Source organism: Clytia hemisphaerica, unplaced genomic scaffold, assembly GCF_902728285.1.
Source record: "Clytia hemisphaerica strain Z4C2 unplaced genomic scaffold, Clytia hemisphaerica genome assembly, whole genome shotgun sequence".
Lineage (NCBI taxonomy): Eukaryota > Metazoa > Cnidaria > Hydrozoa > Leptothecata > Clytiidae > Clytia > Clytia hemisphaerica.
The window spans coordinates 1,389,777-1,412,884 of record NW_027103855.1 but is presented as its reverse complement, the minus strand read 5'-3'; the positions used below and the strand labels follow the sequence as shown (position 1 = coordinate 1,412,884).

The 23,108-nt window shown below is 37.4% G+C and overlaps 1 protein-coding gene across 1 annotated transcript in view; it reads right to left on the bottom strand.

Moving 5' to 3' along the window:
* LOC136808227 (sorting nexin-25-like) overlaps positions 1-22,497 on the bottom strand; it is a 37,935-nt gene extending 15,438 nt beyond the window's left edge. The window contains exons 1-20 of the mRNA XM_067064762.1: positions 21,523-22,497; positions 21,061-21,444; positions 20,655-20,809; positions 20,204-20,424; positions 19,591-19,615; positions 18,539-18,618; positions 17,143-17,187; positions 16,618-16,696; positions 16,270-16,322; positions 15,929-16,087; positions 15,576-15,686; positions 15,077-15,174; positions 6,946-6,996; positions 5,216-5,288; positions 4,779-4,798; positions 4,487-4,560; positions 3,959-4,025; positions 3,400-3,526; positions 3,224-3,278; positions 3,016-3,068 (exon numbers count right to left, since the gene is read on the bottom strand). Coding sequence (XP_066920863.1) covers positions 3,016-3,068; positions 3,224-3,278; positions 3,400-3,526; positions 3,959-4,025; positions 4,487-4,560; positions 4,779-4,798; positions 5,216-5,288; positions 6,946-6,996; positions 15,077-15,174; positions 15,576-15,686; positions 15,929-16,087; positions 16,270-16,322; positions 16,618-16,696; positions 17,143-17,187; positions 18,539-18,618; positions 19,591-19,615; positions 20,204-20,424; positions 20,655-20,809; positions 21,061-21,444; positions 21,523-22,478 — 2,886 coding nt within the window. The 5' untranslated portion in view covers positions 22,479-22,497. The remainder of the gene's footprint in view (positions 1-3,015; positions 3,069-3,223; positions 3,279-3,399; positions 3,527-3,958; positions 4,026-4,486; positions 4,561-4,778; positions 4,799-5,215; positions 5,289-6,945; positions 6,997-15,076; positions 15,175-15,575; positions 15,687-15,928; positions 16,088-16,269; positions 16,323-16,617; positions 16,697-17,142; positions 17,188-18,538; positions 18,619-19,590; positions 19,616-20,203; positions 20,425-20,654; positions 20,810-21,060; positions 21,445-21,522) is intronic.
* Between the last annotated feature and the right edge of the window lie 611 nt (positions 22,498-23,108).

Genomic DNA, 23,108 nt, shown 5'->3' with positions numbered 1-23,108 from the left:
TCGGTAGCCGATGGAGACTGGTTTATGAAGTCAGTAGCTGACGGAGACTGGTCTATGAAGTCAGTAGCTGACGGAGATTGGTTTATGAAGTCGGTAACTGAAGGAGACTGGTCTATGAAATCAGTAGCCGATGGAGACTGGTCTATGAAGTCGGTAACTGATGGAGAGTGGTTTATGAAGTTGGTAGCCGATGGAGACTGGTCTATGAAGTCAGTGGCCGACGGAGACTTGCCTATGAAGTCAGTGGCTGATGGAGACTGGTTTATGAAGTCAGTGGCCGACGGAGACTTGGCTATGAAGGCAGTGACTGATGGAGACTGGTCTATGAAGTCAGCAGCTGATGGAAACTGGTCTATGAGGTCGGTAGCTGACTGAGACTGGTCTATGAAGTAGGTGGCCGACAGAGACTGGTCTATGAAGTTGGTGTCCGACAGAGACTGGTCTATGAGGTCGGTAGCTGACGGAGACTAGTTTATGAAGTCAGTAGCTGACGGAGACTGGTTTATGAAGTCAGTGGCTGATGGAGACTGGTTAATGAAGTCAGTAGCTGATGGAGACTGGTCTATGAAGTCAGTGACTGATGGAGACTGGTCTATGAAGTCAGCAGCTGATGGAAACTGGTCTATGAAGTCGGTAGCCGACGGAGACTTGTCTATTAAGTCTGCAGCCTATGGAGACTGGTTAATGAAGTCAGTGGCCGACGGAGACTGGTTTATGAAGTCGGTAGCCGATGGAGACTGGTTTATTAAGTCATTAGCTGACGGAGACTGGTCTATGAAGTCAGTAGCTGACGGAGACTAGTTTATGAAGTCGGTAGCCGATGGAGACTGGTTTATGAAATCGGTAGCCGATGGAGACTGGTTTATGAAATCGGTAGCCGATGGAGACTGGTCTATGAAGTCAGTAGCTGACGGAGACTGGTTTATGAAGTCAGTAGCTGACGGAGACTGGTCTATGAAGTCAGTAGCTGACGGAGACTAGTTTATGAAGTTGGTAGCCGATGGAGACTGGTTTATGAAATCGGTAGCCTATGGAGACTGGTTTATGAAGTCGGTAGCTGACGGAGACTAGTTTATGAAGTTGGTAGCCGATGGAGACTGGTTTATGAAATCGGTAGCCGATGGAGACTGGTTTATGAAATCGGTAGCTGACGGAGACTGGTTTATGAAGTTAGTGGCTGACGGAGACTGGTTTATGAAGTCAGTAGCTGACGGAGACTGGTTTATGAAGTCAGTAGCTGACGGAGACTGGTCTATGAAGTCAGTAGCTGACGGAGACTAGTTTATGAAGTTGGTAGCCGATTGAGACTGGTTTATGAAATCGGTAGCCTATGGAGACTGGTTTATGAAGTCGGTAGCCGATGGAGACTGGTCTATGAAGTCAGTAGCTGACGGAGACTGGTTTATGAAGTCAGTAGCTGACGGAGACTGGTTTATGAAGTCAGTAGCTGACGGAGACTGGTTTATGAAGTCAGTAGCTGACGGAGACTGGTCTATGAAGTCAGTAGCTGACGGAGACTAGTTTATGAAGTTGGTAGCCGATTGAGACTGGTTTATGAAATCGGTAGCCTATGGAGACTGGTTTATGAAGTCGGTAGCCGATGGAGACTGGTCTATGAAGTCAGTAGCTGACGGAGACTGGTTTATGAAGTCAGTAGCTGACGGAGACTGGTCTATGAAGTCAGTAGCTGACGGAGACTAGTTTATGAAGTTGGTAGCCGATTGAGACTGGTTTATGAAATCGGTAGCCTATGGAGACTGGTTTATGAAGTCGGTAGCCGATGGAGACTGGTCTATGAAGTCAGTAGCTGACGGAGACTGGTTAATGAAGTCAGTAGCCGATGGAGACTGGTTTATGAAATCGGTAACTGATGGAGACTGATCTATGAGGTCGGTAGCTGACGGAGACTTGTCTATGAAGTCAGTAGCTGACGGAGACTGGTTTATGAAGTCAGTAGCCGATGGAGACTGGTTTATGAAGTCGGTAGCCGATGGAGACTGGTCTATGAAGTCAGTAGCCGATGGAGACTGGTCTATGAAGTCGGTAACTGATGGAAACTGGTTTATGAAGTCAGTGGCCGACGGAGACTTGCCTATGAAGGCAGTGGCCGATAGAGACTGGTTTATGAAGTCAGTGGTCGACGGAGACTTGCCTATGAAGGCAGTGGCTGTTGGAGACTGGTTTATGAAGTCAGTGGCCGATGGAGACTTGAAACGAACGAGAGGGAAGAGGAAAAAGAGAAAGGAAGGAAAGGAAAGAGAAGGGAAGGGAAATGACAGTATAAGAGAGAAACGAATATAGCAAGTGGGAAAGTAGGGAATTCGAAAGGATAGCAAGGAAACAGAAAGGGTTGGAAAAAAAACGCAAGGAGAGGAAGGGAACAGGGAAGACATTAAGGAAAGAAGTAAAGAAGGAGTGTGGGGAAACGAGAAGGAAAGGAAAAGAAAGAATAGAAAGGGAAAGGAAGAATAGAAAGGGTAAGGAAGGAATGCAGAAGGAAAGGAAGGAAATAAACAGGAAGGAAATGAAAACGGAAGAAGAGGAAGGGAACAAGAATTAAAGATAGATAGGAAGGGAAGGAATGCGGAAGGAAAGGAAGGAAATAAACAGGAAGGAAATGAAAACGGAAGAAGAGGAAGGAAACAAGAATTAAAGATAGAAAGGGAAGGGAAGGAATGCGGAAGGAAAGGATGGAAATGAACACGAAGGGATAACAGGAGAAAGTACGGAAGGGGAGGAAGAAAACGAGAAAGAAAGGATAGAAAGAGAAGGGATAGAATGCGGAAGGAAAAGAAGGAAATGAACACGAAGGGATACGAAGGAAACGAATACGGAAAGGGAGGGAGAAAATGAGAAAGAAAGGATAGAAAGGGAAGGAATAGGAAATGGAAAAAAAAGGAAAGAAAGAAACAATACGAAAGAAAAAAAAATACGGTAGGATATTTCTGCTTTCGATAGATACGAGTTATGAAGTACATGCAAAAAAAAATGTTTTTGGCAAAGAAGAATAATTACCTTCATGAATCCAAGGCGACTATTCTTTTTTCCAACCAAATTTTGTAATACGTCTGTTAAAGAAAAAGTTAAGACTTGTTTATAAATATGTAGAGGAAATATTTACTTCACCAGGCCAATGGTCGATTAATGTCTTCTCATATTGTTTGTTTGAAGTCTTTAAGCAAAGTTGGGTAAATAAAGATGATAGATCTTAGGACAGTTTTACCTGGAATATTCTTCATAACTTTTTCTTTTGCTTGTTCCCTCGTTCGAAGTTTTTCCTGTAGGTGAAAAAAGCATAACATTTCTGTGCAGATTTTCAATTACTAGTAAACATAAAAAAAAATCACAAAAAGAGTCAAAGGTTATAAGGCAAGTCAAATGAGAGGAATTATTACTTACCAAATCAGTCCTTGAAGGAGGATAAGGAGCTAATTTTCCTCTGGGCCACATTGAATGTTTGAAGTTATCAATGTAATAGATCAACATAGGTTCCGACGTTAACCAGCTCACAAATTCACGTAAATGTCTAATAAAAGAGTAAAAAGTATAGCTAGTTTGGACAATCGTTCTCCTGGATTTTTGAAATGTTAATAAAGTTTGAAATCCGCACCTACTAAAATGAAATAAGGAAAGTACCAACTACATTATTTTTAGCTCCTTCAATTCATGATATCCATGACGTAATGTTTTTCTACGGAAAGACTTTATACAACTTTTGTCTCGTTTAAATTTGCCACTACTGGCTAAAATCGGGGTATTTCCGTTGAAAACATGAATATCATGAATTCTTACAGGGTCAATGAGACAGGGTTTCCTTAGATCACATTCTTAACAATACACTTTTTAACTGGCTCAGCTAGACAAATTTCCATGACCAGAAGGCTGAAAGATTTTTTCGGTAAGTAAAGGTAAAATTATCCTACAAGGTTAAATAGCAACAAGAAAGATTGAGATTTACCTATTGATGGTTCCACCAAAAGTGATTTGTACAAAAGTGATCAATGTTTTACGTAGAATCTTGAACACTATGGTGATAAATATTAGGATGTTTATTTGTGAGGTTTGCGCCCACCATTTTCCGGACATACTGTATTACTATTTCTTAAGGTTAAGTTACAGCAGGCTTTGAAGTCCATTTTCGAAACAGTAGACGCTTTCTATGAGCGCCCCGCAAGCACCTTGACTGAATACCCAATTCCCCTCATTATATTATTACCACATTCTCGAAGATGTCTTTTAAGTATCTCCACTACCCAAATGGGAAATCTCGTGTATCTCAATTTTAGACGGAGAATGTATCCTTGAACAGCATTCCTTGTATGGGAATAGTTTTTGCACCCCCTCCATTCCATTAAATCCACCCCTTCTCTCAATAAGTTGCACAATGTGATGACAGCGATGGACTACATAGTGTAGTGTAATATCATGAGACAAGAGCAGTAAATTTTTTCCTATAACTAGTCTTTTCTTTCGCAAAAAGTAGTACCTCCTTTAAGCTCGAAAATTTCACCAATCAATCGATACATGGGTTCAGCGATAGAATCTTTTCGGTCTTGGGTACTAAAGAAATGGAAACAAAGATGAATGGAAATAATCAACAGAAAGCGCAACGATTTACAATTGAAAATTGATACCAAATGATATTGATACTTCTTTTCCCCATAAATAGGGTAAATTTTTATTGGATAATTTCTGTCCTGTTTTTACCCGGACACGCTACACTCAAACATGAATGGGTAAGATGGGTAATATTTTTCAAAAAATAAAAGGCGGCTTACGTTTCTTCTATGTTAGCATCCTAAAGCAAAAAAGAAAATAAAAATGAACAACTACTGCAAAAAAAAAGCTGCATAATTAGTACAGTTGAGTCGCTTTAACTCGAACCTCTATTACTCGAATATCTCCTCAACTCGAACAAGTTCCCTTCAGTTAATAATGCCTTATAAACCTTACTCCATAACTCAAAATTTCCTTAGCTCGAAAGTTTTTGTGTTTCCCGTGTGTGTTCGAGTTATCGAGACTCTGCTGTAGCACTGTATGAGGGTAAAATCTATTGGATGCAAGACTACTCCACCTCGTGAATGTTCTATTCTCTAGTGTCAATTACAAATACGTAGGAAAAGTATTAAAGGACATAGGACAGTATTAAAAAAGTAAAGCAAAGAATCTGGATCCTTGTTACGGGACAAGATTGGAAAAAAAAAAACATTCATACTATTTCGTCAGCCTCTACAGCGTCAATGAAAGGCATTTCTGGAAGTTGCAAGTTTTGCAATGATTTGGAAATCCTAAAAAATGAACATAAAATAGTTAACAAAAAAATCTTGGTCATAAACAAAAAAATTACATTGATCAATGTGATTATTTACAGTCACCAACGGGAAAAATGAGAACGACAATTTAAATCAAGGGGTGCGAAATATAATCTCATTAGGACAATAGTGTTTCATAAAGCTGAAAATTATTTAGTGGAATCAGTGATTTGACTCGTTTTATCCTTTTCGTGCTATCTTCAGATACACATACCTGACATGCGTTTTTTCACTCTATTTGGCAAAAAAAATCTCTGCCAGTATTTGGTCATTCCATGTAATAAGATGGGAAAATAACCGTAACGGCTTAATTAAAATAACCCATCATTTTGAAAGAAAAACTTTACTAAAGTCTGTCCAGATATAATTGCCAGTGGAAACAAGAAGGCCTGTAACTTTTGATAGTCAAATATAATTATGGAATTTTTTTTGCTTGTTTTAGAGAATTAAAAGCGCTATATTTGAATGTATTTTTGGTTGAAAAATTCGCGATTTTTAGCGGTTAAAATTTGCGATTGTAAAAATTGAGCTTTTTTCTACTTATGCTATAACGTTCATTTTTACACCAGTGGTAGTTCAACCTTAGGTTAAGAAGTTTGTTAAATTTCAAGGCGAACAGAAAAGTCCTTCGGAAGATATGAGACCCGAAATACCCCTTGGGCACTTTCTGTGAAATATCAAATCTCCAACTTATTACTAAAAACGGGGGTAGTGATATGATAAAACAGTTTTTCGATCATAACACATTTTACGATCTCTTTAAATGACCTCATAGCCAAACTGTGTTTAGTGTTTTGTGAAGTAGCAAAGTTATTTTAATGACTTAAAAATAACAAAGGCAATATAAGTTCATGCTTATCTTTTCAATAAAAACAATTATACTGTGATTTCACTTCGTTTCGAAATAATCAATGATACCAATAATACCAATGCACCAACACTTAAAACACTTTCCAACTTTTAATTGCACTGTTCAAAAAAGATAACATAACCCCCGTTTTTAGTAATAAGTTGGAGATTTGATATTTCACAGAAAAGTGCTACCAAGGGGTATTTCGGGTCCCATATCTTCCGAAGGACTTTTCTGTTCGCCTTGAAATTTAACAAACGTCTTAACCTAAGGTTGAACTACCACTGACGTAAAAATGAACGTTATAGCATAAGTAGAAAAAAAGCTCAATTTTTACAATCGCAAATTTAACCGCTAAAAATCGCGAATTTTTCAACCAAAAATACATTCAAATATAGCGCTTTTGATTCTCTAAAACAAACAAAAAAAATTTCCATAATTATATTTGACTATCAAAAGTTACAAGCATTTTTGTTTCCACTGCCAATTATACCTGGACAGACTTTACAAATCACTTTTTTGAGCAATCTTCATTTTATGTCAGATATATGAGACATCAGCAAATGCAGTTAAAATTCACATGTCAGATATACCTGATAACGGCGAATACAATTTCACCCCTTGGCAAATACAAGAGTGGTTCAAAAATAAGGTAAACAGAAGGGAAACAGTCTTAGAGAGATACCATCACCCGACTCAAGAAAAAGTTATGCTAACCAGGCAAGTCCGACTGAATTGAACAGACCGTTAGTGCTATTCAACTTATGATAAATAAGAACTGACCCTTTAAAGGATGGCATCGATGGAAGTATGTTCTTCTTCATTGATTGGTTCCTGTAAAAAAAGAACGAAGGTTCAAACCAGAGTCACATGGTTACCCTATCGTTGGGCGTGATTTCTATTTCTATATTTATTCGTGTCAAGGCTCATCGCAAATAACGACCACCTAGATGGCGATGGTCATACCTTATTACACTTATATAACTACTCAAGTTATTAGCGCGAATCGTTTATCCTCGCGTTAAATACAACCGTTTAACAAAATTTGAGCCGAGGTAATTTTTTAAAATCTCTGCCTTTCGCGTTAATAAATTGTCGCACTCGTTTTTCTCGCGTTAAATATTTGATTAGTTATCGTGTCTAATAAGGTAGGCTTATAATGAAACTAAACTGTAACTGGTTTAGATTGTCACTTTAACTTACCTCATCCGAATTATTTTATTTACTGTTGGATGACGTAGAGGAAAGCAATATTCTCTTGATTAATGACGTAAAATAGAATAAGAAAAGTGACGTCAAATAGTTTTCGTACATTTTTTGAAAAGTGAAAATAAAATTGCAAATGAGAACTTTGCTTCACGGAGGGTCTAAAATACTAAGTTTTGTGCAACCGTTCCTATTTTGTGAGTATATTATATTTTTCACATTTTTATTCTTTACAATCTTCAAGGCTTTTTTCCGTTATTCGTTTTTACAGCCTAATTTTTATAACAGGGATTTCCTAGTACTCAAGATATTTATAAGACATTTGTTTTGGAAGAATGAAATTGATTTAAAGAAGGAGTATTTGAGAGACAATTTGCTTGTATTTACTTAGGTTATTGTAAAAAGACTTAACTTGAATAACAAGTTCAAAACATACAGTTAAAGAAAACTTTTTATAATGAGAGTTGACACCAATCCACCAATCTTCAGTGAAATACATTATTTGCGAAGGATCTGAACCCCCCCCCAAAAAAAAATCATTAGACGGCACTGTTATGAGTCGCGGCTTAACACCCGTTTAAATACGCATAAAGAGCAAAACTTCTATAGTTCCTTAGTCTACCAAGCTAGACGACTAATTCAGACATAGTAGAAATAAAGCTAAAAGTAATGGAGGGAACAGTTTTAGTAAAACTAAATCCCATAACAATTATAAACGAATCCAGTCTAAAAGTTCCTGGGTGTAGTTGGCGCCGCAGAATATTTTTTTGCTATTTTCATTTTCATTGTTAACAAATACAACATTCTTAAACCAATGTGAGATATGCTACACAATTTGACCAAAATATTGCTATCTACTGGAAGCTTTAAACGTCCCATCTTAATTTTAAAAAATCCCACCCCCTAATATAGCCCAAAAGTTGGATCTCCCCCCTTAAGGAACTCCCCTTTTCTTTTGGAATAAAAATTTTTACTTGCAGAGGACGAAAGAATTTCTACGAGAAATTTGAGATATAAAGTGTTCAGTCTGTCATATGTCTCTTATCTTTTTTTGCAGCTTGCAAACATTTTTTGAAAAAGTGTTTAGACCTATGGATACAGTATTGACAGAATGTAAAAACAATGAACAGAGGTTGAAATGTTTTACAAGCATTCCAAGAAACAGAAAACAAACACATCCGTCACACTAAAAAGGGCTCCGAGTCTACTGACTTTAAGAGCATTGAGTTTCAAGCCCGAAGGGCTAGAGGTCAATCTCTAACCTTTCTCAGGCAAGAAAAATTGAAGCCTTAAAAAATGCGCCGTATTTTTGATGACGGATTGAATCTAGCAATTCCTTTGTTTTCGAGTGATATATTTTTCGAAATTAAGCAGTAAATTTTAGTTTCAATCTGTCATTTGTGTAAAAACCAGGCGGGTCGCTCAAGGCCGCGCAACTTTGGTAGGATTTGTTGGCTTCAAATCCTACCAAAGAGATTGACCTCTAGCCCTTCGGGCTTGAAACTCAATGTTTAAGAGTGTTATCCTCAAATCAATATCAAAGATTGTTTTTCTTTCTCCATTAAAGAATCTCATGTTTAGATTTTAAAACACATTCACTTCGAAAGTGTAACACGGACACGTATTTTCATACTTTCCTGGACTTCACTTTAATGTGCATAATTCATTATAACACTCTCTATTTCGCACAACATTCTGGCAAACCTTTTCATTTCAAGAAAGAAATTTCAAACATTTTACAAAAAAATACAAGATAACAGATAGTATGATATTGTAGAAAAACAATTTTGCTTGAAAAATATGGAATTTGTCGTTCTTTTTTGTCGTTTTTTATGAAATTTGTCGTTCTCTTTGTCTATTTTTGGTAATGCAGGAATTGTAAGAGAGAGCCTCTCATAAGCCAACACCAGGGTCAATCAGTAACGTAAAAAAAACCTGGTATACACAGAGACGAAATTGAGACTTGTTATGTTTATTCATTTCTAGTGACGTCAATAAAAAGAATTCAGAAAGAAATGACGTCAAATAAAAATTAAAATAAAAATATTATTAAAAACTTATACAAAGAAAAACTAGTTTCAGATTGTAAAACATCAAAACTGGTCATACAAACGCAAAAAAGATTTCTCGTTTGTGGAAATTACGATTATATTCTGAGAAAGTTAAAGAGCAGAAATAGAAGCAGGTGAGTCTAATGGATGCCTTTTTTCTTTCTTGTACTCGGTTATTACTGAGGAGGGCCTCAAAGTAGAGGCTTTCGGAAGAAGAAAAGGGGACAGAGGGGAAGTGAAAGAGTTCAAACATACTCTCTCACAGCAAAAAGCGTGCTTAAAAAGCAATTTTGGATGCCTTTTTTTCTTTCTTGTACTCGGTTATTACTGAGGAGGGCCTCAAAGTAGAGGCTTTCGGAAGAAGAAAAGGGGACAGAGGTGGGTAAAGTGAAAGAGTTCAAACATACTCACTCACAGCAAAAAGCGTGCTTAAAAAGCAATTTTGGATGCCTTTTTTTCTTTCTTGTACTCGGTTATTACTGAGGAGGGCCTCAAAGTAGAGGCTTTCGGAAGAAAAAAAGGGGACAGAGGTGGGTGAAGTGAAAGAGTTCAAACGTACTCTCTCGCAGCAAAAAGCGTACTTCAATAGCAATTTTGGATGCCTTTTTTTCTTTCTTGTACTCGGTTATTACTGAGGAGGGCCTCAAAGTAGAGGCTTTCGGAAGAAGAAAAGGGGACAGAGGTGGGTAAAGTGAAAGAGTTCAAACATACTCTCTCACAGCAAAAAGCGTGCTTAAAAAGCAATTTTGGATGCCTTTTTTTCTTCCTTGTACTCGGTTATTACTGAGGAGGGCCTCAAAGTAGAGGCTTTCGGAAGAAGAAAAGGGGACAGAGGTGAGTAAAGTGAAAGAGTTCAAACATACTCTCTCACAGCAAAAAACGTGCTTCAAAAGCAATTGTGGATGCCTTTTTTTCTTTCTTGTACTCGGTTATTACTGAGGAGGGCCTCAAAGTAGAGGCTTTCGGAAGAAGAAAAGGGGACAGAGGTGGGTAAAGTGAAAGAGTTCAAACATACTCTCTCACAGCAAAAAGCGTGCTTAAAAAGCAATTTTGGATGCCTTTTTTTCTTCCTTGTACTCGGTTATTACTGAGGAGGGCCTCAAAGTAGAGGCTTTCGGAAGAAGAAAAGGAGACAGAGGTGGGTAAAGTGAAAGAGTTCAAACATACTCACTCACAGCAAAAAGCGTGCTTAAAAAGCAATTTTGGATGCCTTTTTTCTTTCTTGTACTCGGTTATTGCTGAGGAGGGCCTCAAAGTAGAGGCCTTCGGAAGAAGAAAAGGGGACAGACGTGGGTAAAGTGAAAGAGTTCAATCATACTCACTCACAGCAAAAAGCGTGCTTAAAAAGCGATTTTGGATGCCTTTTTCTCTTTCTTGTACTCGGTTATTGCTGAGGAGGGCCTCAAAGTAGAGGCTTTCGGAAGAAGAAAAGGGGACAGAGGTGGGTAAAGTGAAAGAGTTCAAACATACTCTCTCACAGCAAAAAGCGTGCTTAAAAAGCAATTTTGGATGCCTTTTTTTCTTTCTTGTACTCGGTTATTACTGAGGAGGGCCTCAAAGTAGAGGCCTTCGGAAGAAGAAAAGGGGAACAGAGGTGGGTAAAGTGAAAGAGTTCAAACATATTCACTTACAGCAAAAAGCGTGTTTAAAAAGCAATTTTGGATGCCTTATTTCTTCCTTGTACTCGGTTATTACTGAGGAAAGCCTCAAAGTAGAGGCTTTTGGAAGAACAAAAGGGGACAGAGGTGGGTGAAGTGAAAAAGTTCAAACATACTCTCTCACAGCAAAAAGCGTGCTTAAAAAGCAATTTTGGATGCCTTATTTCTTCCTTGTACTCGGTTATTACTGAGGAGGGCCTCAAAGTAGAGGCTTTCGGAAGAACAAAAGGGGACAGAGGTGGGTAAAGTGAAAGAGTTCAAACATACTCTCTCACAGCAAAAAGCGTGCTTAAAAAGCAATTTTGGATGCCTTTTTTTCTTCCTTGTACTCGGTTATTACTGAGGAGGGCCTCAAAGTAGAGGCTTTCGGAAGAAGAAAAGGGGACAGAATGGGTAAAGTGAAAGCTTTCAAAAAACATACTCTCTCACAGCAAAAAGCGTGCTTAAAAAGCAATTTTGGATGCCTTTTTTTCTTTCTTGTACTCGGTTATACTGAGGAGGGCCTCAAAGTAGAGGCTTTCGGAAGAAGAAAAGGGGACAGAGGTGGGTAAAGTGAAAGAGTTCAAACATACTCTCTCACAGCAAAAATTGTGCTTAAAAAGCAATTTTGGATGCCTTTTTTTCTTTCTTGTACTCGGTTATTACTGAGGAGGGCCTCAAAGTAGAGGCTTTCGGAAGAAGAAAAGGGGACAGAGGTGGGTAAAGTGAAAGAGTTCAAACATACTCTCTCACAGCAAAAAGCGTGCTTAAAAAGCAATTTTGGATGCCTTTTTTTCTTTCTTGTACTCGGTTATTGCTGAGGAGGGCCTCAAAGTAGAGGCTTTCGGAAGAAGAAAAGGGGACAGAGGTGGGTAAAGTGAAAGAGTTCAAACATACTCTCTCACAGCAAAAAGCGTGCTTAAAAAGCAATTTTGGATGCCTTTTTTTCTTTCTTGTACTCGGTTATTGCTGAGGAGGGCCTCAAAGTAGAGGCTTTCGGAAGAAGAAAAGGGGACAGAGGTGGGTAAAGTGAAAGAGTTCAAACATACTCTCTCACAGCAAAAAGCGTGCTTAAAAAGCAATTTTGGATGCCTTTTTTTCTTTCTTGTACTCGGTTATTGCTGAGGAGGGCCTCAAAGTAGAGGCTTTCGGAAGAAGAAAAGGGGACAGAGGTGGGTAAAGTGAAAGAGTTCAAACATACTCTCTCACAGCAAAAAGCGTGCTTAAAAAGCAATTTTGGATGCCTTTTTTTCTTTCTTGTACTCGGTTATTGCTGAGGAGGGCCTCAAAGTAGAGGCTTTCGGAAGAAGAAAAGGGGACAGAGGTGGGTAAAGTGAAAGAGTTCAAACATACTCTCTCACAGCAAAAAGCGTGCTTAAAAAGCAATTTTGGATGCCTTTTTTTCTTTCTTGTACTCGGTTATTGCTGAGGAGGGCCTCAAAGTAGAGGCTTTCGGAAGAAGAAAAGGGGACAGAGGTGGGTAAAGTGAAAGAGTTCAAACATACTCTCTCACAGCAAAAAGCGTGCTTAAAAAGCAATTTTGGATGCCTTTTTTTCTTTCTTGTACTCGGTTATTGCTGAGGAGGGCCTCAAAGTAGAGGCTTTCGGAAGAAGAAAAGGGGACAGAGATGGGTAAAGTGAAAGAGTTCAAACATACTCTCTCACAGCAAAAAGCGTGCTTAAAAAGCAATTTTGGATGCCTTTTTTTCTTTCTTGTACTCGGTTATTACTGAGGAGGGCCTCAAAGTAGAGGCTTTCGGAAGAAGAAAAGGGGACAGAGGTGGGTAAAGTGAAAGAGTTCAAACATACTCTCTCACAGCAAAAAGCGTGCTTAAAAAGCAACTTTGGATGCCTTTTTTTCTTTCTTGTACTCGGTTATTGCTGAGGAGGGCCTCAAAGTAGAGGCTTTCGGAAGAAGAAAAGGGGACAGAGGTGGGTAAAGTGAAAGAGTTCAAACATACTCTCTCACAGCAAAAAGCGTGCTTAAAAAGCAATTTTGGATGCCTTTTTTTCTTTCTTGTACTCGGTTATTACTGAGGAGGGCCTCAAAGTAGAGGCTTTCGGAAGAAGAAAAGGGGACAAAGGTGGGTAAAGTGAAAGAGTTCAAACATTCTCTCTCACAGCAAAAAGCGTGCTTAAAAAGCAATTTTGGATGCCTTTTTTTCTTTCTTGTACTCGGTTATTGCTGAGGAGGGCCTCAAAGTAGAGGCTTTCGGAAGAAGAAAAGGGGAACAGAGGTGGGTAAAGTGAAAGAGTTCAAACATACTCACTTACAGCAAAAAGCGTGTTTAAAAAGCAATTTTGGATGCCTTATTTCTTCCTTGTACTCGGCTATTACTGAGGAAAGCCTCAAAGTAGAGGCTTTCGGAAGAACAAAAGGGGACAGAGGTGGGTGAAGTGAAAGAGTTCAAACATACTCTCTCACAGCAAAAAGCGTGCTTGAAAAGCGATTTTGGATGCCTTTTTTTCTTCCTTGTACTCGGTTATTACTGAAGAGGGCCTCAAAGTAGAGGCTTTCGGAAGAAGAAAAGGGGACAGAGGTGGGTAAAGTGAAAGAGTTCAAACATACTCTCTCACAGCAAAAATTGTGCTTTAAAAGCAATTTTGGATGCCTTTTTTTCTTTCTTGTACTCGGTTATTACTGAGGAGGGCCTCAAAGTAGAGGCCTTCGGAAGAAGAAAAGGGGACAGAGGTGGGTAAAGTGAAAGAGTTCAAACATACTCTCTCACAGCAAAAAGCGTGCTTAAAAAGCAATTTTGGATGCCTTTTTTTCTTCCTTGTACTCGGTTATTACTGAGGAAGGCCTCAAAGTAGAGGCTTTCGGAAGAACAAAAGGGGACAGAGGTGGGTAAAGTGAAAGAGTTCAAACATACTCTCTCACAGCAAAAAGCGTGCTTGAAAAGCGATTTTGGATGCCTTTTTTTCTTCCTTGTACTCGGTTATTACTGAGGAGGGCCTCAAAGTAGAGGCTTTCTGAAGAAAAAAAGGGGACAGAGGTGGGTAAAGTGAAAGAGTTCAAACATACTCTCTCACAGCAAAAAGAGTGCTTAAAAAGCAATTTAGGATGCCTTTTTTTCTTTCTTGTACTAGGTTATTACTGAGGAGGGCCTCAAAGTAGAGGCTTTCGGAAGTAGAAAAGGGGACAGAGGTGGGTAAAGTGAAAGAGTTCAAACATACTCTCTCACAGCAAAAAGCGTGTTTAAAAAGCAATTTTGGATGCCTTTTTTTCTTTCTTGTACTCGGTTGTTGCTGAGGAGGGCCTCAAAGTAGAGGCTTTCGGAAGAAGAAAAGGGGACAGAGGTGGGTAAAGTGAAAAAGTTCAATAATACTCTCTCACAGCAAAAAGCGTGCTTAAAAAGCAATTTTGGATGCCTTTTTTTCTTTCTTGTACTCGGTTATTACTGAGGAGGGCCTCAAAGTAGAGGCTTTCGGAAGAACAAAAGGGGACAGAGGTGGGTAAAGTGAAAGACAGACAGACAGGCAGACTTCTTCCTGGAAGTCTGTCGGGAGAAGAAGTTCAGGACAGGCTGACTTTGAAAATGGTCGGAGTTGGATAACACCAGTCTCATTTGATCTATGGCTGAATATCTGTGGATTTTTTTCTTCTTTTTTGAAAAATTATATGAGCACAGGTTTTTCACTAAATGGATTCTTAGAAGTACCCTTGGGCCAGCCCACTATGGGTGTTTTTTATTTTCTAAAATTTTCTCATTTTTTGGAGCTTGGGGGCGTTCGCAAGTGTTATGATAGGGGCAGTCTAAAATCTAAGCTTAGTTATGGATTTTATAATTCACTTTAGCCAAGGAGTGATAAAAAATACTCAGTTCAGCCAGTGAGGTTAAAATGGTGAACAGTGGTGGATTTTATGTTGATTGAATCTGAACAAACTCCGATTCCCCCCTTATAACTTCATTACTAGACATCTTACTGTTGTAAGCGGTTGAAAATACTTAACAAACTAGATTAATTGTACTTCTAAAGTTGAAGATACTCAATCACACAATAAATGCTTTTGCTTACTCTTGTTTAACATTTTGTTCCCTCAAATGATCAGGACTTGGGATAAGGAATGTATACACCTCGTCACTCCTGCAAAGATCTTCGTCATTTAATACAATCTACATAAATAAATGAATTGTAACAGATTCTAAGGCAACATTCAATTCCAACATTTTCCAAATTCAACAATTCCATTTTTAAAGGTCACTGGGTGGATTTAAGATAATAGAGCAAGTACGTCGGGAAATTACAATTACAAATCTCTTCCTGTGATAAGTTCGACGTGGTTTAAAACCGCCTATGAAGGTAGTATCAAAATTTTATAATGATAAACTTGGGTAAAACTAAAAAGTCTGGTATCACCCCAAATAAAGCGTTATGTGAAATATCATTTGGTCTTGACTTCATGATGAATTTTTAACTACATAGCACTAACCAGAACCAGCCATGGCATAATATGAGGATGTACGAAAAGGGTACGTGAAGGGGAAGAAAAACACAAGCTAGATGACTGACTTACCGTTAGGTATTCTTGCAGGCTTCCTTTGAGCGACTCCAGGTTTTCAGACTCATGTTTTTTGTACCATTTTTTCGATGATACTGGTAACTCTTTACTCATCCAACTACAACACTGAAACGGTAAAAGATCTATTTTGTCAATATAGTACTTTAATTTCCACAAATCAAAACTCTTTATATCGAATGTCCTCTTAAATAAGCTTTATTCTCCAGTTATTCTCCTGTGAGTGTTCCACACGCTCTAGTTAAAAACCAAGTTATCAATTGTAACAAAATATGCAATTATTCTAATTTTTGATATTCCAATAAACTATTATAAACAAATTCGCGTCTCCCGCAAGTTACTGGATATACCTGCTTCAGTTTATCATGCAATGTTTTAAAGTCATCTAATTGCCGTGCCACAATCCAACCGGTGGCAGCCGAGCCTTGATGATCCGTTCGTGTAGCCTCTGCTCCTTCGTCACACGAAACGCATATTAAGAACACAGGCTGACCATTGTCTGGATGATACTTAAAAAATAGAGGTTTTCATATTAATTTACGTAATTAATGGCGGAGGTTTCACGTATACCATGAAAAATGGCTATTCAATTTCAAGTGATTTCGCTTTTGGGGGTTTTAAGATTCCTTAAGGGCCGTCTCAATCAAATTACGGAGGTACTCTTGTACTATAATCCTTCTATCTAATGTACCTGAGAAGTAGAAATCAATGCTTTCCAATGGCCCAACATTTCACACCATAAATCTAAAATATGATAAAAAGATCTTCCGTCAGCAAGTCACACAGTCGGAAGCACTCAATAGTGCAAAGTATCAGAGTCATTTATAATCGAGTGCGTGTTAGAGCTCTAGAATTTTAACTAATGCTTGTTAAAATTCTGATTTTAAAGATCTTTCTTAATCAATTTATATCGTGATGCTCATAATTACAATTTGGAGTGTTAATAGCTGTTTAAAAAGAGCTTTCATCAAACCTATGGATACACTAGCAAAGGTAAAAAAAATATTCTGAAAATGATGACTGATGTAATAAAATGAACCTGTTCGTTCGATATGAAATTCCAATTGTCTTCGTTCAGTGTTTAACTGTTCAAGCTCTTTCTCTAATTCTTGTTGCTCCTGTGCGCAAAACAAACAAAAAACAAATAGTAATCGTTAAAGGCTTTATTTTTACATAAAAGTGCTCCCGTTTTTATATCAGACACAAAGTTCAGTGTCTGCCTATTGTTATGACCAATCTTGCTCCACATCCGTGTCAATCCAACATGAAAAAGCTTGTGAATTAAAAGTGATGAGTAAGCAAACGATATCACTCTTATTTAAAAAAAAACCTTTAAAGTTATAAATTCGAATCATACTCATGGCTTGTTTGCGTTTATTATATCGCATTATATCATGTGCCTAATAAATGCCCCATCCCGTAATCTTTCAACATACCGGACCTAATTAGAACCCCTTATTCACGTAAAATAAAGGCTGAGAAGAATTAAGATTTTTAGATTTCGAACAACATTCTACTAAATTTGAATGAACTATAGACCAAAAAGAATGCAAGAAGAGCTTACCTCGACGCTCGCAGACGATCGTTTGATTAATTCTAATGCTTGAAGCTAAAAGGGAAAATTTATCATGATCAATCTTAATCCAAAGCATTTGTTAATGTTTTGTTAAAGATTTCATTTTTACATAAGTGTTCCCGTTTCATACAGACACATATTTCATATCGAGATAGTGCCTGCCTACTGTTAGATTATGTCGATATAAACGAAAAAATGTTTTTCCTTTCCTCTTTCTGACCATTCTTGCTCCACATTCGTGTCAATCCAATGTGAAAAAGCTTGTGAATTAAAGGTTTTGTTAAAAAAAAGAGTGATATCGTTTGCTTACACATCACTTTTAATTCACAAGCTTTTTAACATTGTATTAAGTAAGCAAACGATATCACTCTTATTCAAAAACAAAACCTTTAACGACGAATCGAAATTTCAGTATCATGCACGAATCATATTGAAGGTCGAATCAGTAATGGAAGACTATGGTAGAATTTTCATGCCTTTATTCGAATTTAAAGTTAAACATTTGAAACGATACAATATCAAGTAGGGTAATTGTTTCGTTTACACCTTTGCCATTTTTACCCTCGTTCCCACTTCTACCACCATCAAGTTAAAACATTTTTAAAAAGTGTGAAAAGTGGCTTCTTCAGCTAACTTGCATCATGCAATGTGTAAAAACGAGACCACGCTCCTTCTAATACGGGTCCGAAATAGTGCTCCTTCTAGGTAAAATTCCGACGGCAACAGAGCCTTATTCTACGTCTTTATATTACATTTTCAATCGGTACAACATAAATTATGCCTTCTGCCATCTTTGAATAAATTTATTCTCTAGTTACGTAGCGACGGATAATTAATGCAAAATTAAAATCAAATACACTCTTCTCGAGATGCATAAATTTATTGTTGTCCTCGTTTTCAAACAGATTTCATTGCTATGAAATTATACATTTAAACCAATTTAAATTCCCAAAAGGCAGACATTAACTCTAAAACAAAAGTACTTGAAATTCAAAATGTCTCATGAGGTGTAAGCAACACAATTATCATTGTGAATATGTAATTTTATAGCAATGAAATCTGTTTGAAAACGAGGACAACAATAAATTTATGCATCTCGAGAAGAGTGTATTTATGCATTCGAAAGCTGCCATTTTGTTTACCACTTTTCACACAAACTGCGCAAAACAAATCAAATTCGTTTTTTGCTTGGTGGAGATTGAGAATTTGCCACTTACACGAATGGCACAAACGATCAGTGGAAATTTAGGTGGCAAAAAATGTAAGCACTTTTGCCACTTTTAGACACATTTTGAAGAAACAAATAGGAATCTGATGGCACTTGTGGCACAAATGTGAAAAATATCAACGAAACAATTTCCCTCAAGGAAAGTACGTTACAAACCTTATTGGATATATTTTTGTCAAGTGATTGTAACGAATGAGCAGCATATTCGTTTCGTTCTTCAATTTCAGTTGGCATAGCTATGAAGGATGGTTAGTTGATCAATATAGTGAAAATGATAAAATGGCTTATCGGCGATCCAAAAAATATCTGCAATCTGATTGGTTACAAAGAGTACAATATATCTTGTATTTTACATGTACAAAATATGAATTGACGAAAAGATGTTGTTGCATTGTAGCGGTAGCAGCAATCTAAAGGCCGGTCTCCACTTGCGTGCGCTGCAATCGCACTTTTTGGCTTCAATCCTTTTTGCTTGGAAAAAAGATTACGTCATAAAAATGTAGCGCGCGCACGAAAAAAAAGTTGAACACATTTCAACTTCTTCCAACCGTTACGTCAGATCGCGCCAATGGAGTTGCTTCATTTTTCTTTTGACCAATAGCATGGAAGCTTTTCTCGAAAAGTGCGATTGAAGCGCGCGCAAGTGGAGACCGGCCTTAACGTCACTTTGCTACAAAACTGCCTTGCGCTTTTTTCAACACAAAAAGTGCATCACCGATAAACTAGTTATCAGACACAAGCTCGTGTACAATACAGAAATATTTTACTCGTTCCGATTTTTTTTACATATATTTTTCTCGCCTAAAGGCTCAGAAAATATTGTTCAAAAAAATCTCGGAACTCGTGAAATATTTCTTGTATTGCACTCGCAACTGTCTGATAGCTATTACTTATGTATGATGACTGTATTTGATGACTGCATTTCCGCTATTTGATTTTTTATTTTTCTAGAAATTTGTTCAACATTTACAGTATCACACTCTGACGATGCTTTTGTTGAGAAGCGAAGTTTATGATCTGACTCCACATAAATCCAAGGCAAAATCAATTTTCAGATTAAGTTTTATCTTGTTTTTACTGAAGCTGTAATGTGGTCCAAGTTTTTGACTGTATTTGAGGTTGATCTAATATGGACATTCAGCTACTATGCATGAACCAGGAAAGCAGAATTATAATGACAATTATAATAAAAATGAAAAGCCAAATACCTGCTTTCAGAATCTCAGCATTCCTCTAAAAGAGAAAAGAAGAAAAATGAAGAGTTTTTCATGGTGGAAATTCTAACCATATAATTAAAGAGTGGACATAACTTAATAAGCGGAAGTATATAATGTATTCACAAGAGAGAAAAAAACGCTTTACTATGATACAGGAGTAGTTCACGACTTCAGTTGAACAAAAACCTAAGAACTTCTGTTCGTCAGCAACTTTGGGGAAAAGGTGGACTTTCCCCAATCTTAAAGACTAGAACTTCAAAATAAGCCTTCTCTATTCTTAAGTACCAACTCTTTTAGGTTTACGTTTACGACTGAACTTTCGAATTTCATCACTAATCATAAAGAAGTTTTATAAGCCTAGTGAGTGGATTCTAAGACCACTATCATCAAATACCATATCGAGACTTTTCACGCCGAACCTTATTACCGTTCATTTTTTAGCCTGTGGCGGAATTAAGGCCGGTTTAAAATGGGTAAAATTTTGAATTAATTGGTGAAAACCCAAAATTGGGTGGTTACAAATTAAGAGTCGGCGTAAAAAGACCCGACATGGTGATCTATTCGTTTTATAATATGATTTTATTCTATCAACAATCCAAAATACCCTTTCTTTAAAGTTGAAACCATCACTCCAATCAAAGGAAGGAAGTTGATCTTCATCTTCTTGTGTTAGATGAGCTCTGATTTCATCCATGGCCGATTCTGACTGGCATACAAATTGTGTGTAATCGTGACTGACCACAAAGTCTGCGTAGAATTTACTTTCCATAATGTTGTACACTATTTGTTGTGCATCGTAAAAACATTTCGGTTCATCGTTCTTCCCTGAAAACAATTGATCGAGTTATCAATCAGAGAATAACTAGATTTAAAGAGGCTAGAAAAAAGATCCTAGAATACTTTTTTTATCAATCATATTATCATGCCAAGTCAAATAGGTATAGTACCCTAGAGGGTACAAGGGTTTAGACCCCATATCAGAAATCTCACCATTAGTTTACGTGATATCATCACCATATAATAGTGAACGTAGTAAACTGATGGAAAGCACTCACCATAAATAAATTCTTCCATTCCCCGCACAAGATGGGTATCAAACTTGATGACATGAATAGCTGATGGTGTCACATATTCTTGGAAAATATCCAAAGCATTACTGACCAAATCGACTGGATCCATCATTCTCAATTTTTCGACGCCTATCCAGAAACTAATAACAAAGACGATGAAATAATGAAAGATTACCTAAGCATTGAAAAGTAATTGATTATTTCTATGCTGTGTTACTCCTCTTGTCTATGCATTAGGATAGGTTCGATTTAATTCAATCGGATAAGAAATACTACAAAATTCAATGCCTTGCATCACATCGCAATTTCCAAAGTACACGCGAGTAAATAAACAGATTTTAATGAAAATATAACAAGTAGGCCGAAAATCTTTGTTGAACAATGCTGTTACCTCAACAGATTTTTGTTGTTAGTTCGCTCCAAGAACATCATGAAATAACTTCTGGCCAAGCTGTTGTCCAAGATATCACCAAACGCTAGCACTTTTGAAGACTTGGAACGCTTCAAAGGTTTCTTTTGTCCTTCTCCTGTTTCTCCGAGAGGTTGGCCGTGGCCCAGTCCATAGCGCCTGTAGTCCATTCCACCCAGCATGCGTATACGCTTCTCACATTGTAGCTTAGAAACTCGGCACTGGTTGATATAGCGCTTGAGGTTTCTTTCTCTCAGAGCTTCTTTCTTACTCATTTTTTCTTTTTTCTTAGAACCGTCTTGTGTTTGTTGGTCTTTCGTATTGTGAATGACTGTGGCTTGCATAATCTCAGCTATTGTATGATATCTGAAAAGAAAATGAACATGAATAAATACTTCATATATACTTCGTTGAGACGGAAAAACGTTTAACATTGTAACTTACCTGATTTGTTTTAATGTTTCGATATCAGTAGCAGTATTGATCATCTTGATGAACTCCTCATACGTCTCTGCGTACGCATACTTCTGTTTCCTTGTCTCAGTGATCTTCTCACGATCTTCCAAATACAAAACTAAAGTCTGGTTAATGTAGTCTGGATCGCAGATCGATTCTGCAGTTGCCAAGAAAATGGACCCAGCAATGATTTCTCTGATAATGTATCGAGCAATAGCGCAATTAGAATCACTTTCTGGTAGTAAGGTGAAGAGTAAAGCTTCGGCACACGTCCTTAAGTATTTGATTTCTGATGTCTTATCCTTCAGACATGGATGCAGAAGAAATGGGCTAGTTTGTCCAGGAAACAACGTTGCATTTGATAGTCTTAACACGTGAAAATGGTCATATAACAACTGTATCATGTCATTACAAAGTAGATTCATTTTATCAACATCATTCAACCGGTGTAGGAGATTCTCAATAACGATCCATATCTCTTTATTGATGATCTCCACAAAAGCAGTTTCATCTTTACCGATATCTCGAAACCAAGACAAGCAAAAATCACGAACAATAAAATCAATGACACTTTGTAACGTTTTATCAAGTTCTTTAGAGACAACCAAACGCTGTTTAAAATAATGCTTATTGTAACTTTTTGTAAGATTCTGCATCAACTCGTTTATCTTTTTCAGGTTAGGTTCTATTACTGGTGCAGGTGGTTCTCTGTAGTTCCCACGACATAAAACAACTGCCAACCCAGAAAGTATACTGAAAATGACCACTAAAATGAATAACACCCATGATAAAAACACTTCTAATATTCCAGTGGAATAAGATATGGAAAGTAATGCAATCACAATGGGTATTGTTAGCTTTGGATTTCTCCGATTTTCCCAAAGTCTTGACACCAGTTGTGTAAAATGCTCATAAATTCGATTTGCTAGTTGTATCAAAATCATTTTCTATTCATTAACTGAAAATAAAGTAGAAACAAGAAAAACATTAACATTTTCTTACACCAGATCTAGAATTAATATGGTATTTCTTATCATCTCGTAATTCGAGTCATCAGCTGAATGTGCATAAAATAACAGGGGGGGGCACGCAGTTACTACAAGACAGTATGACACTTACTACCGTGGTGGTACTGTATTCAGAAGTTATAAAAACAGTTACTACACAGTGTAGTAACTGCTGTTTGGGGGTGGTGCCAAACACTAAAACTAGCACTTTTGGTGTAGTAAGTGCTTATATTTTAATTCTTTTTAAAGAACTTTCAACATTTTTCACAAAAAATGAATTTTTTTGTGAAAAAATTCTTTGTTAAAAAAAATATTTTTGTTATATATGGACGAAAAAAAAATTGAAATTTTTCTCAGACCAAACTTTGAAATTATGCTTTCCCTAATTATAATTAAAATGTTCTCAACAGCTGTTAACCAAGTAAATTAAAAGAAAATCTAGCACAAAAATGGCTTTAGGTTGAAAAATAATCGCAATTTAGGGTAATTTCGAGCCTGTTTTTGATGATATCACTCAAAAACAGGGGTGGTACCTGGAAATCTTTTCTGAAAACAGTTACTACCGAG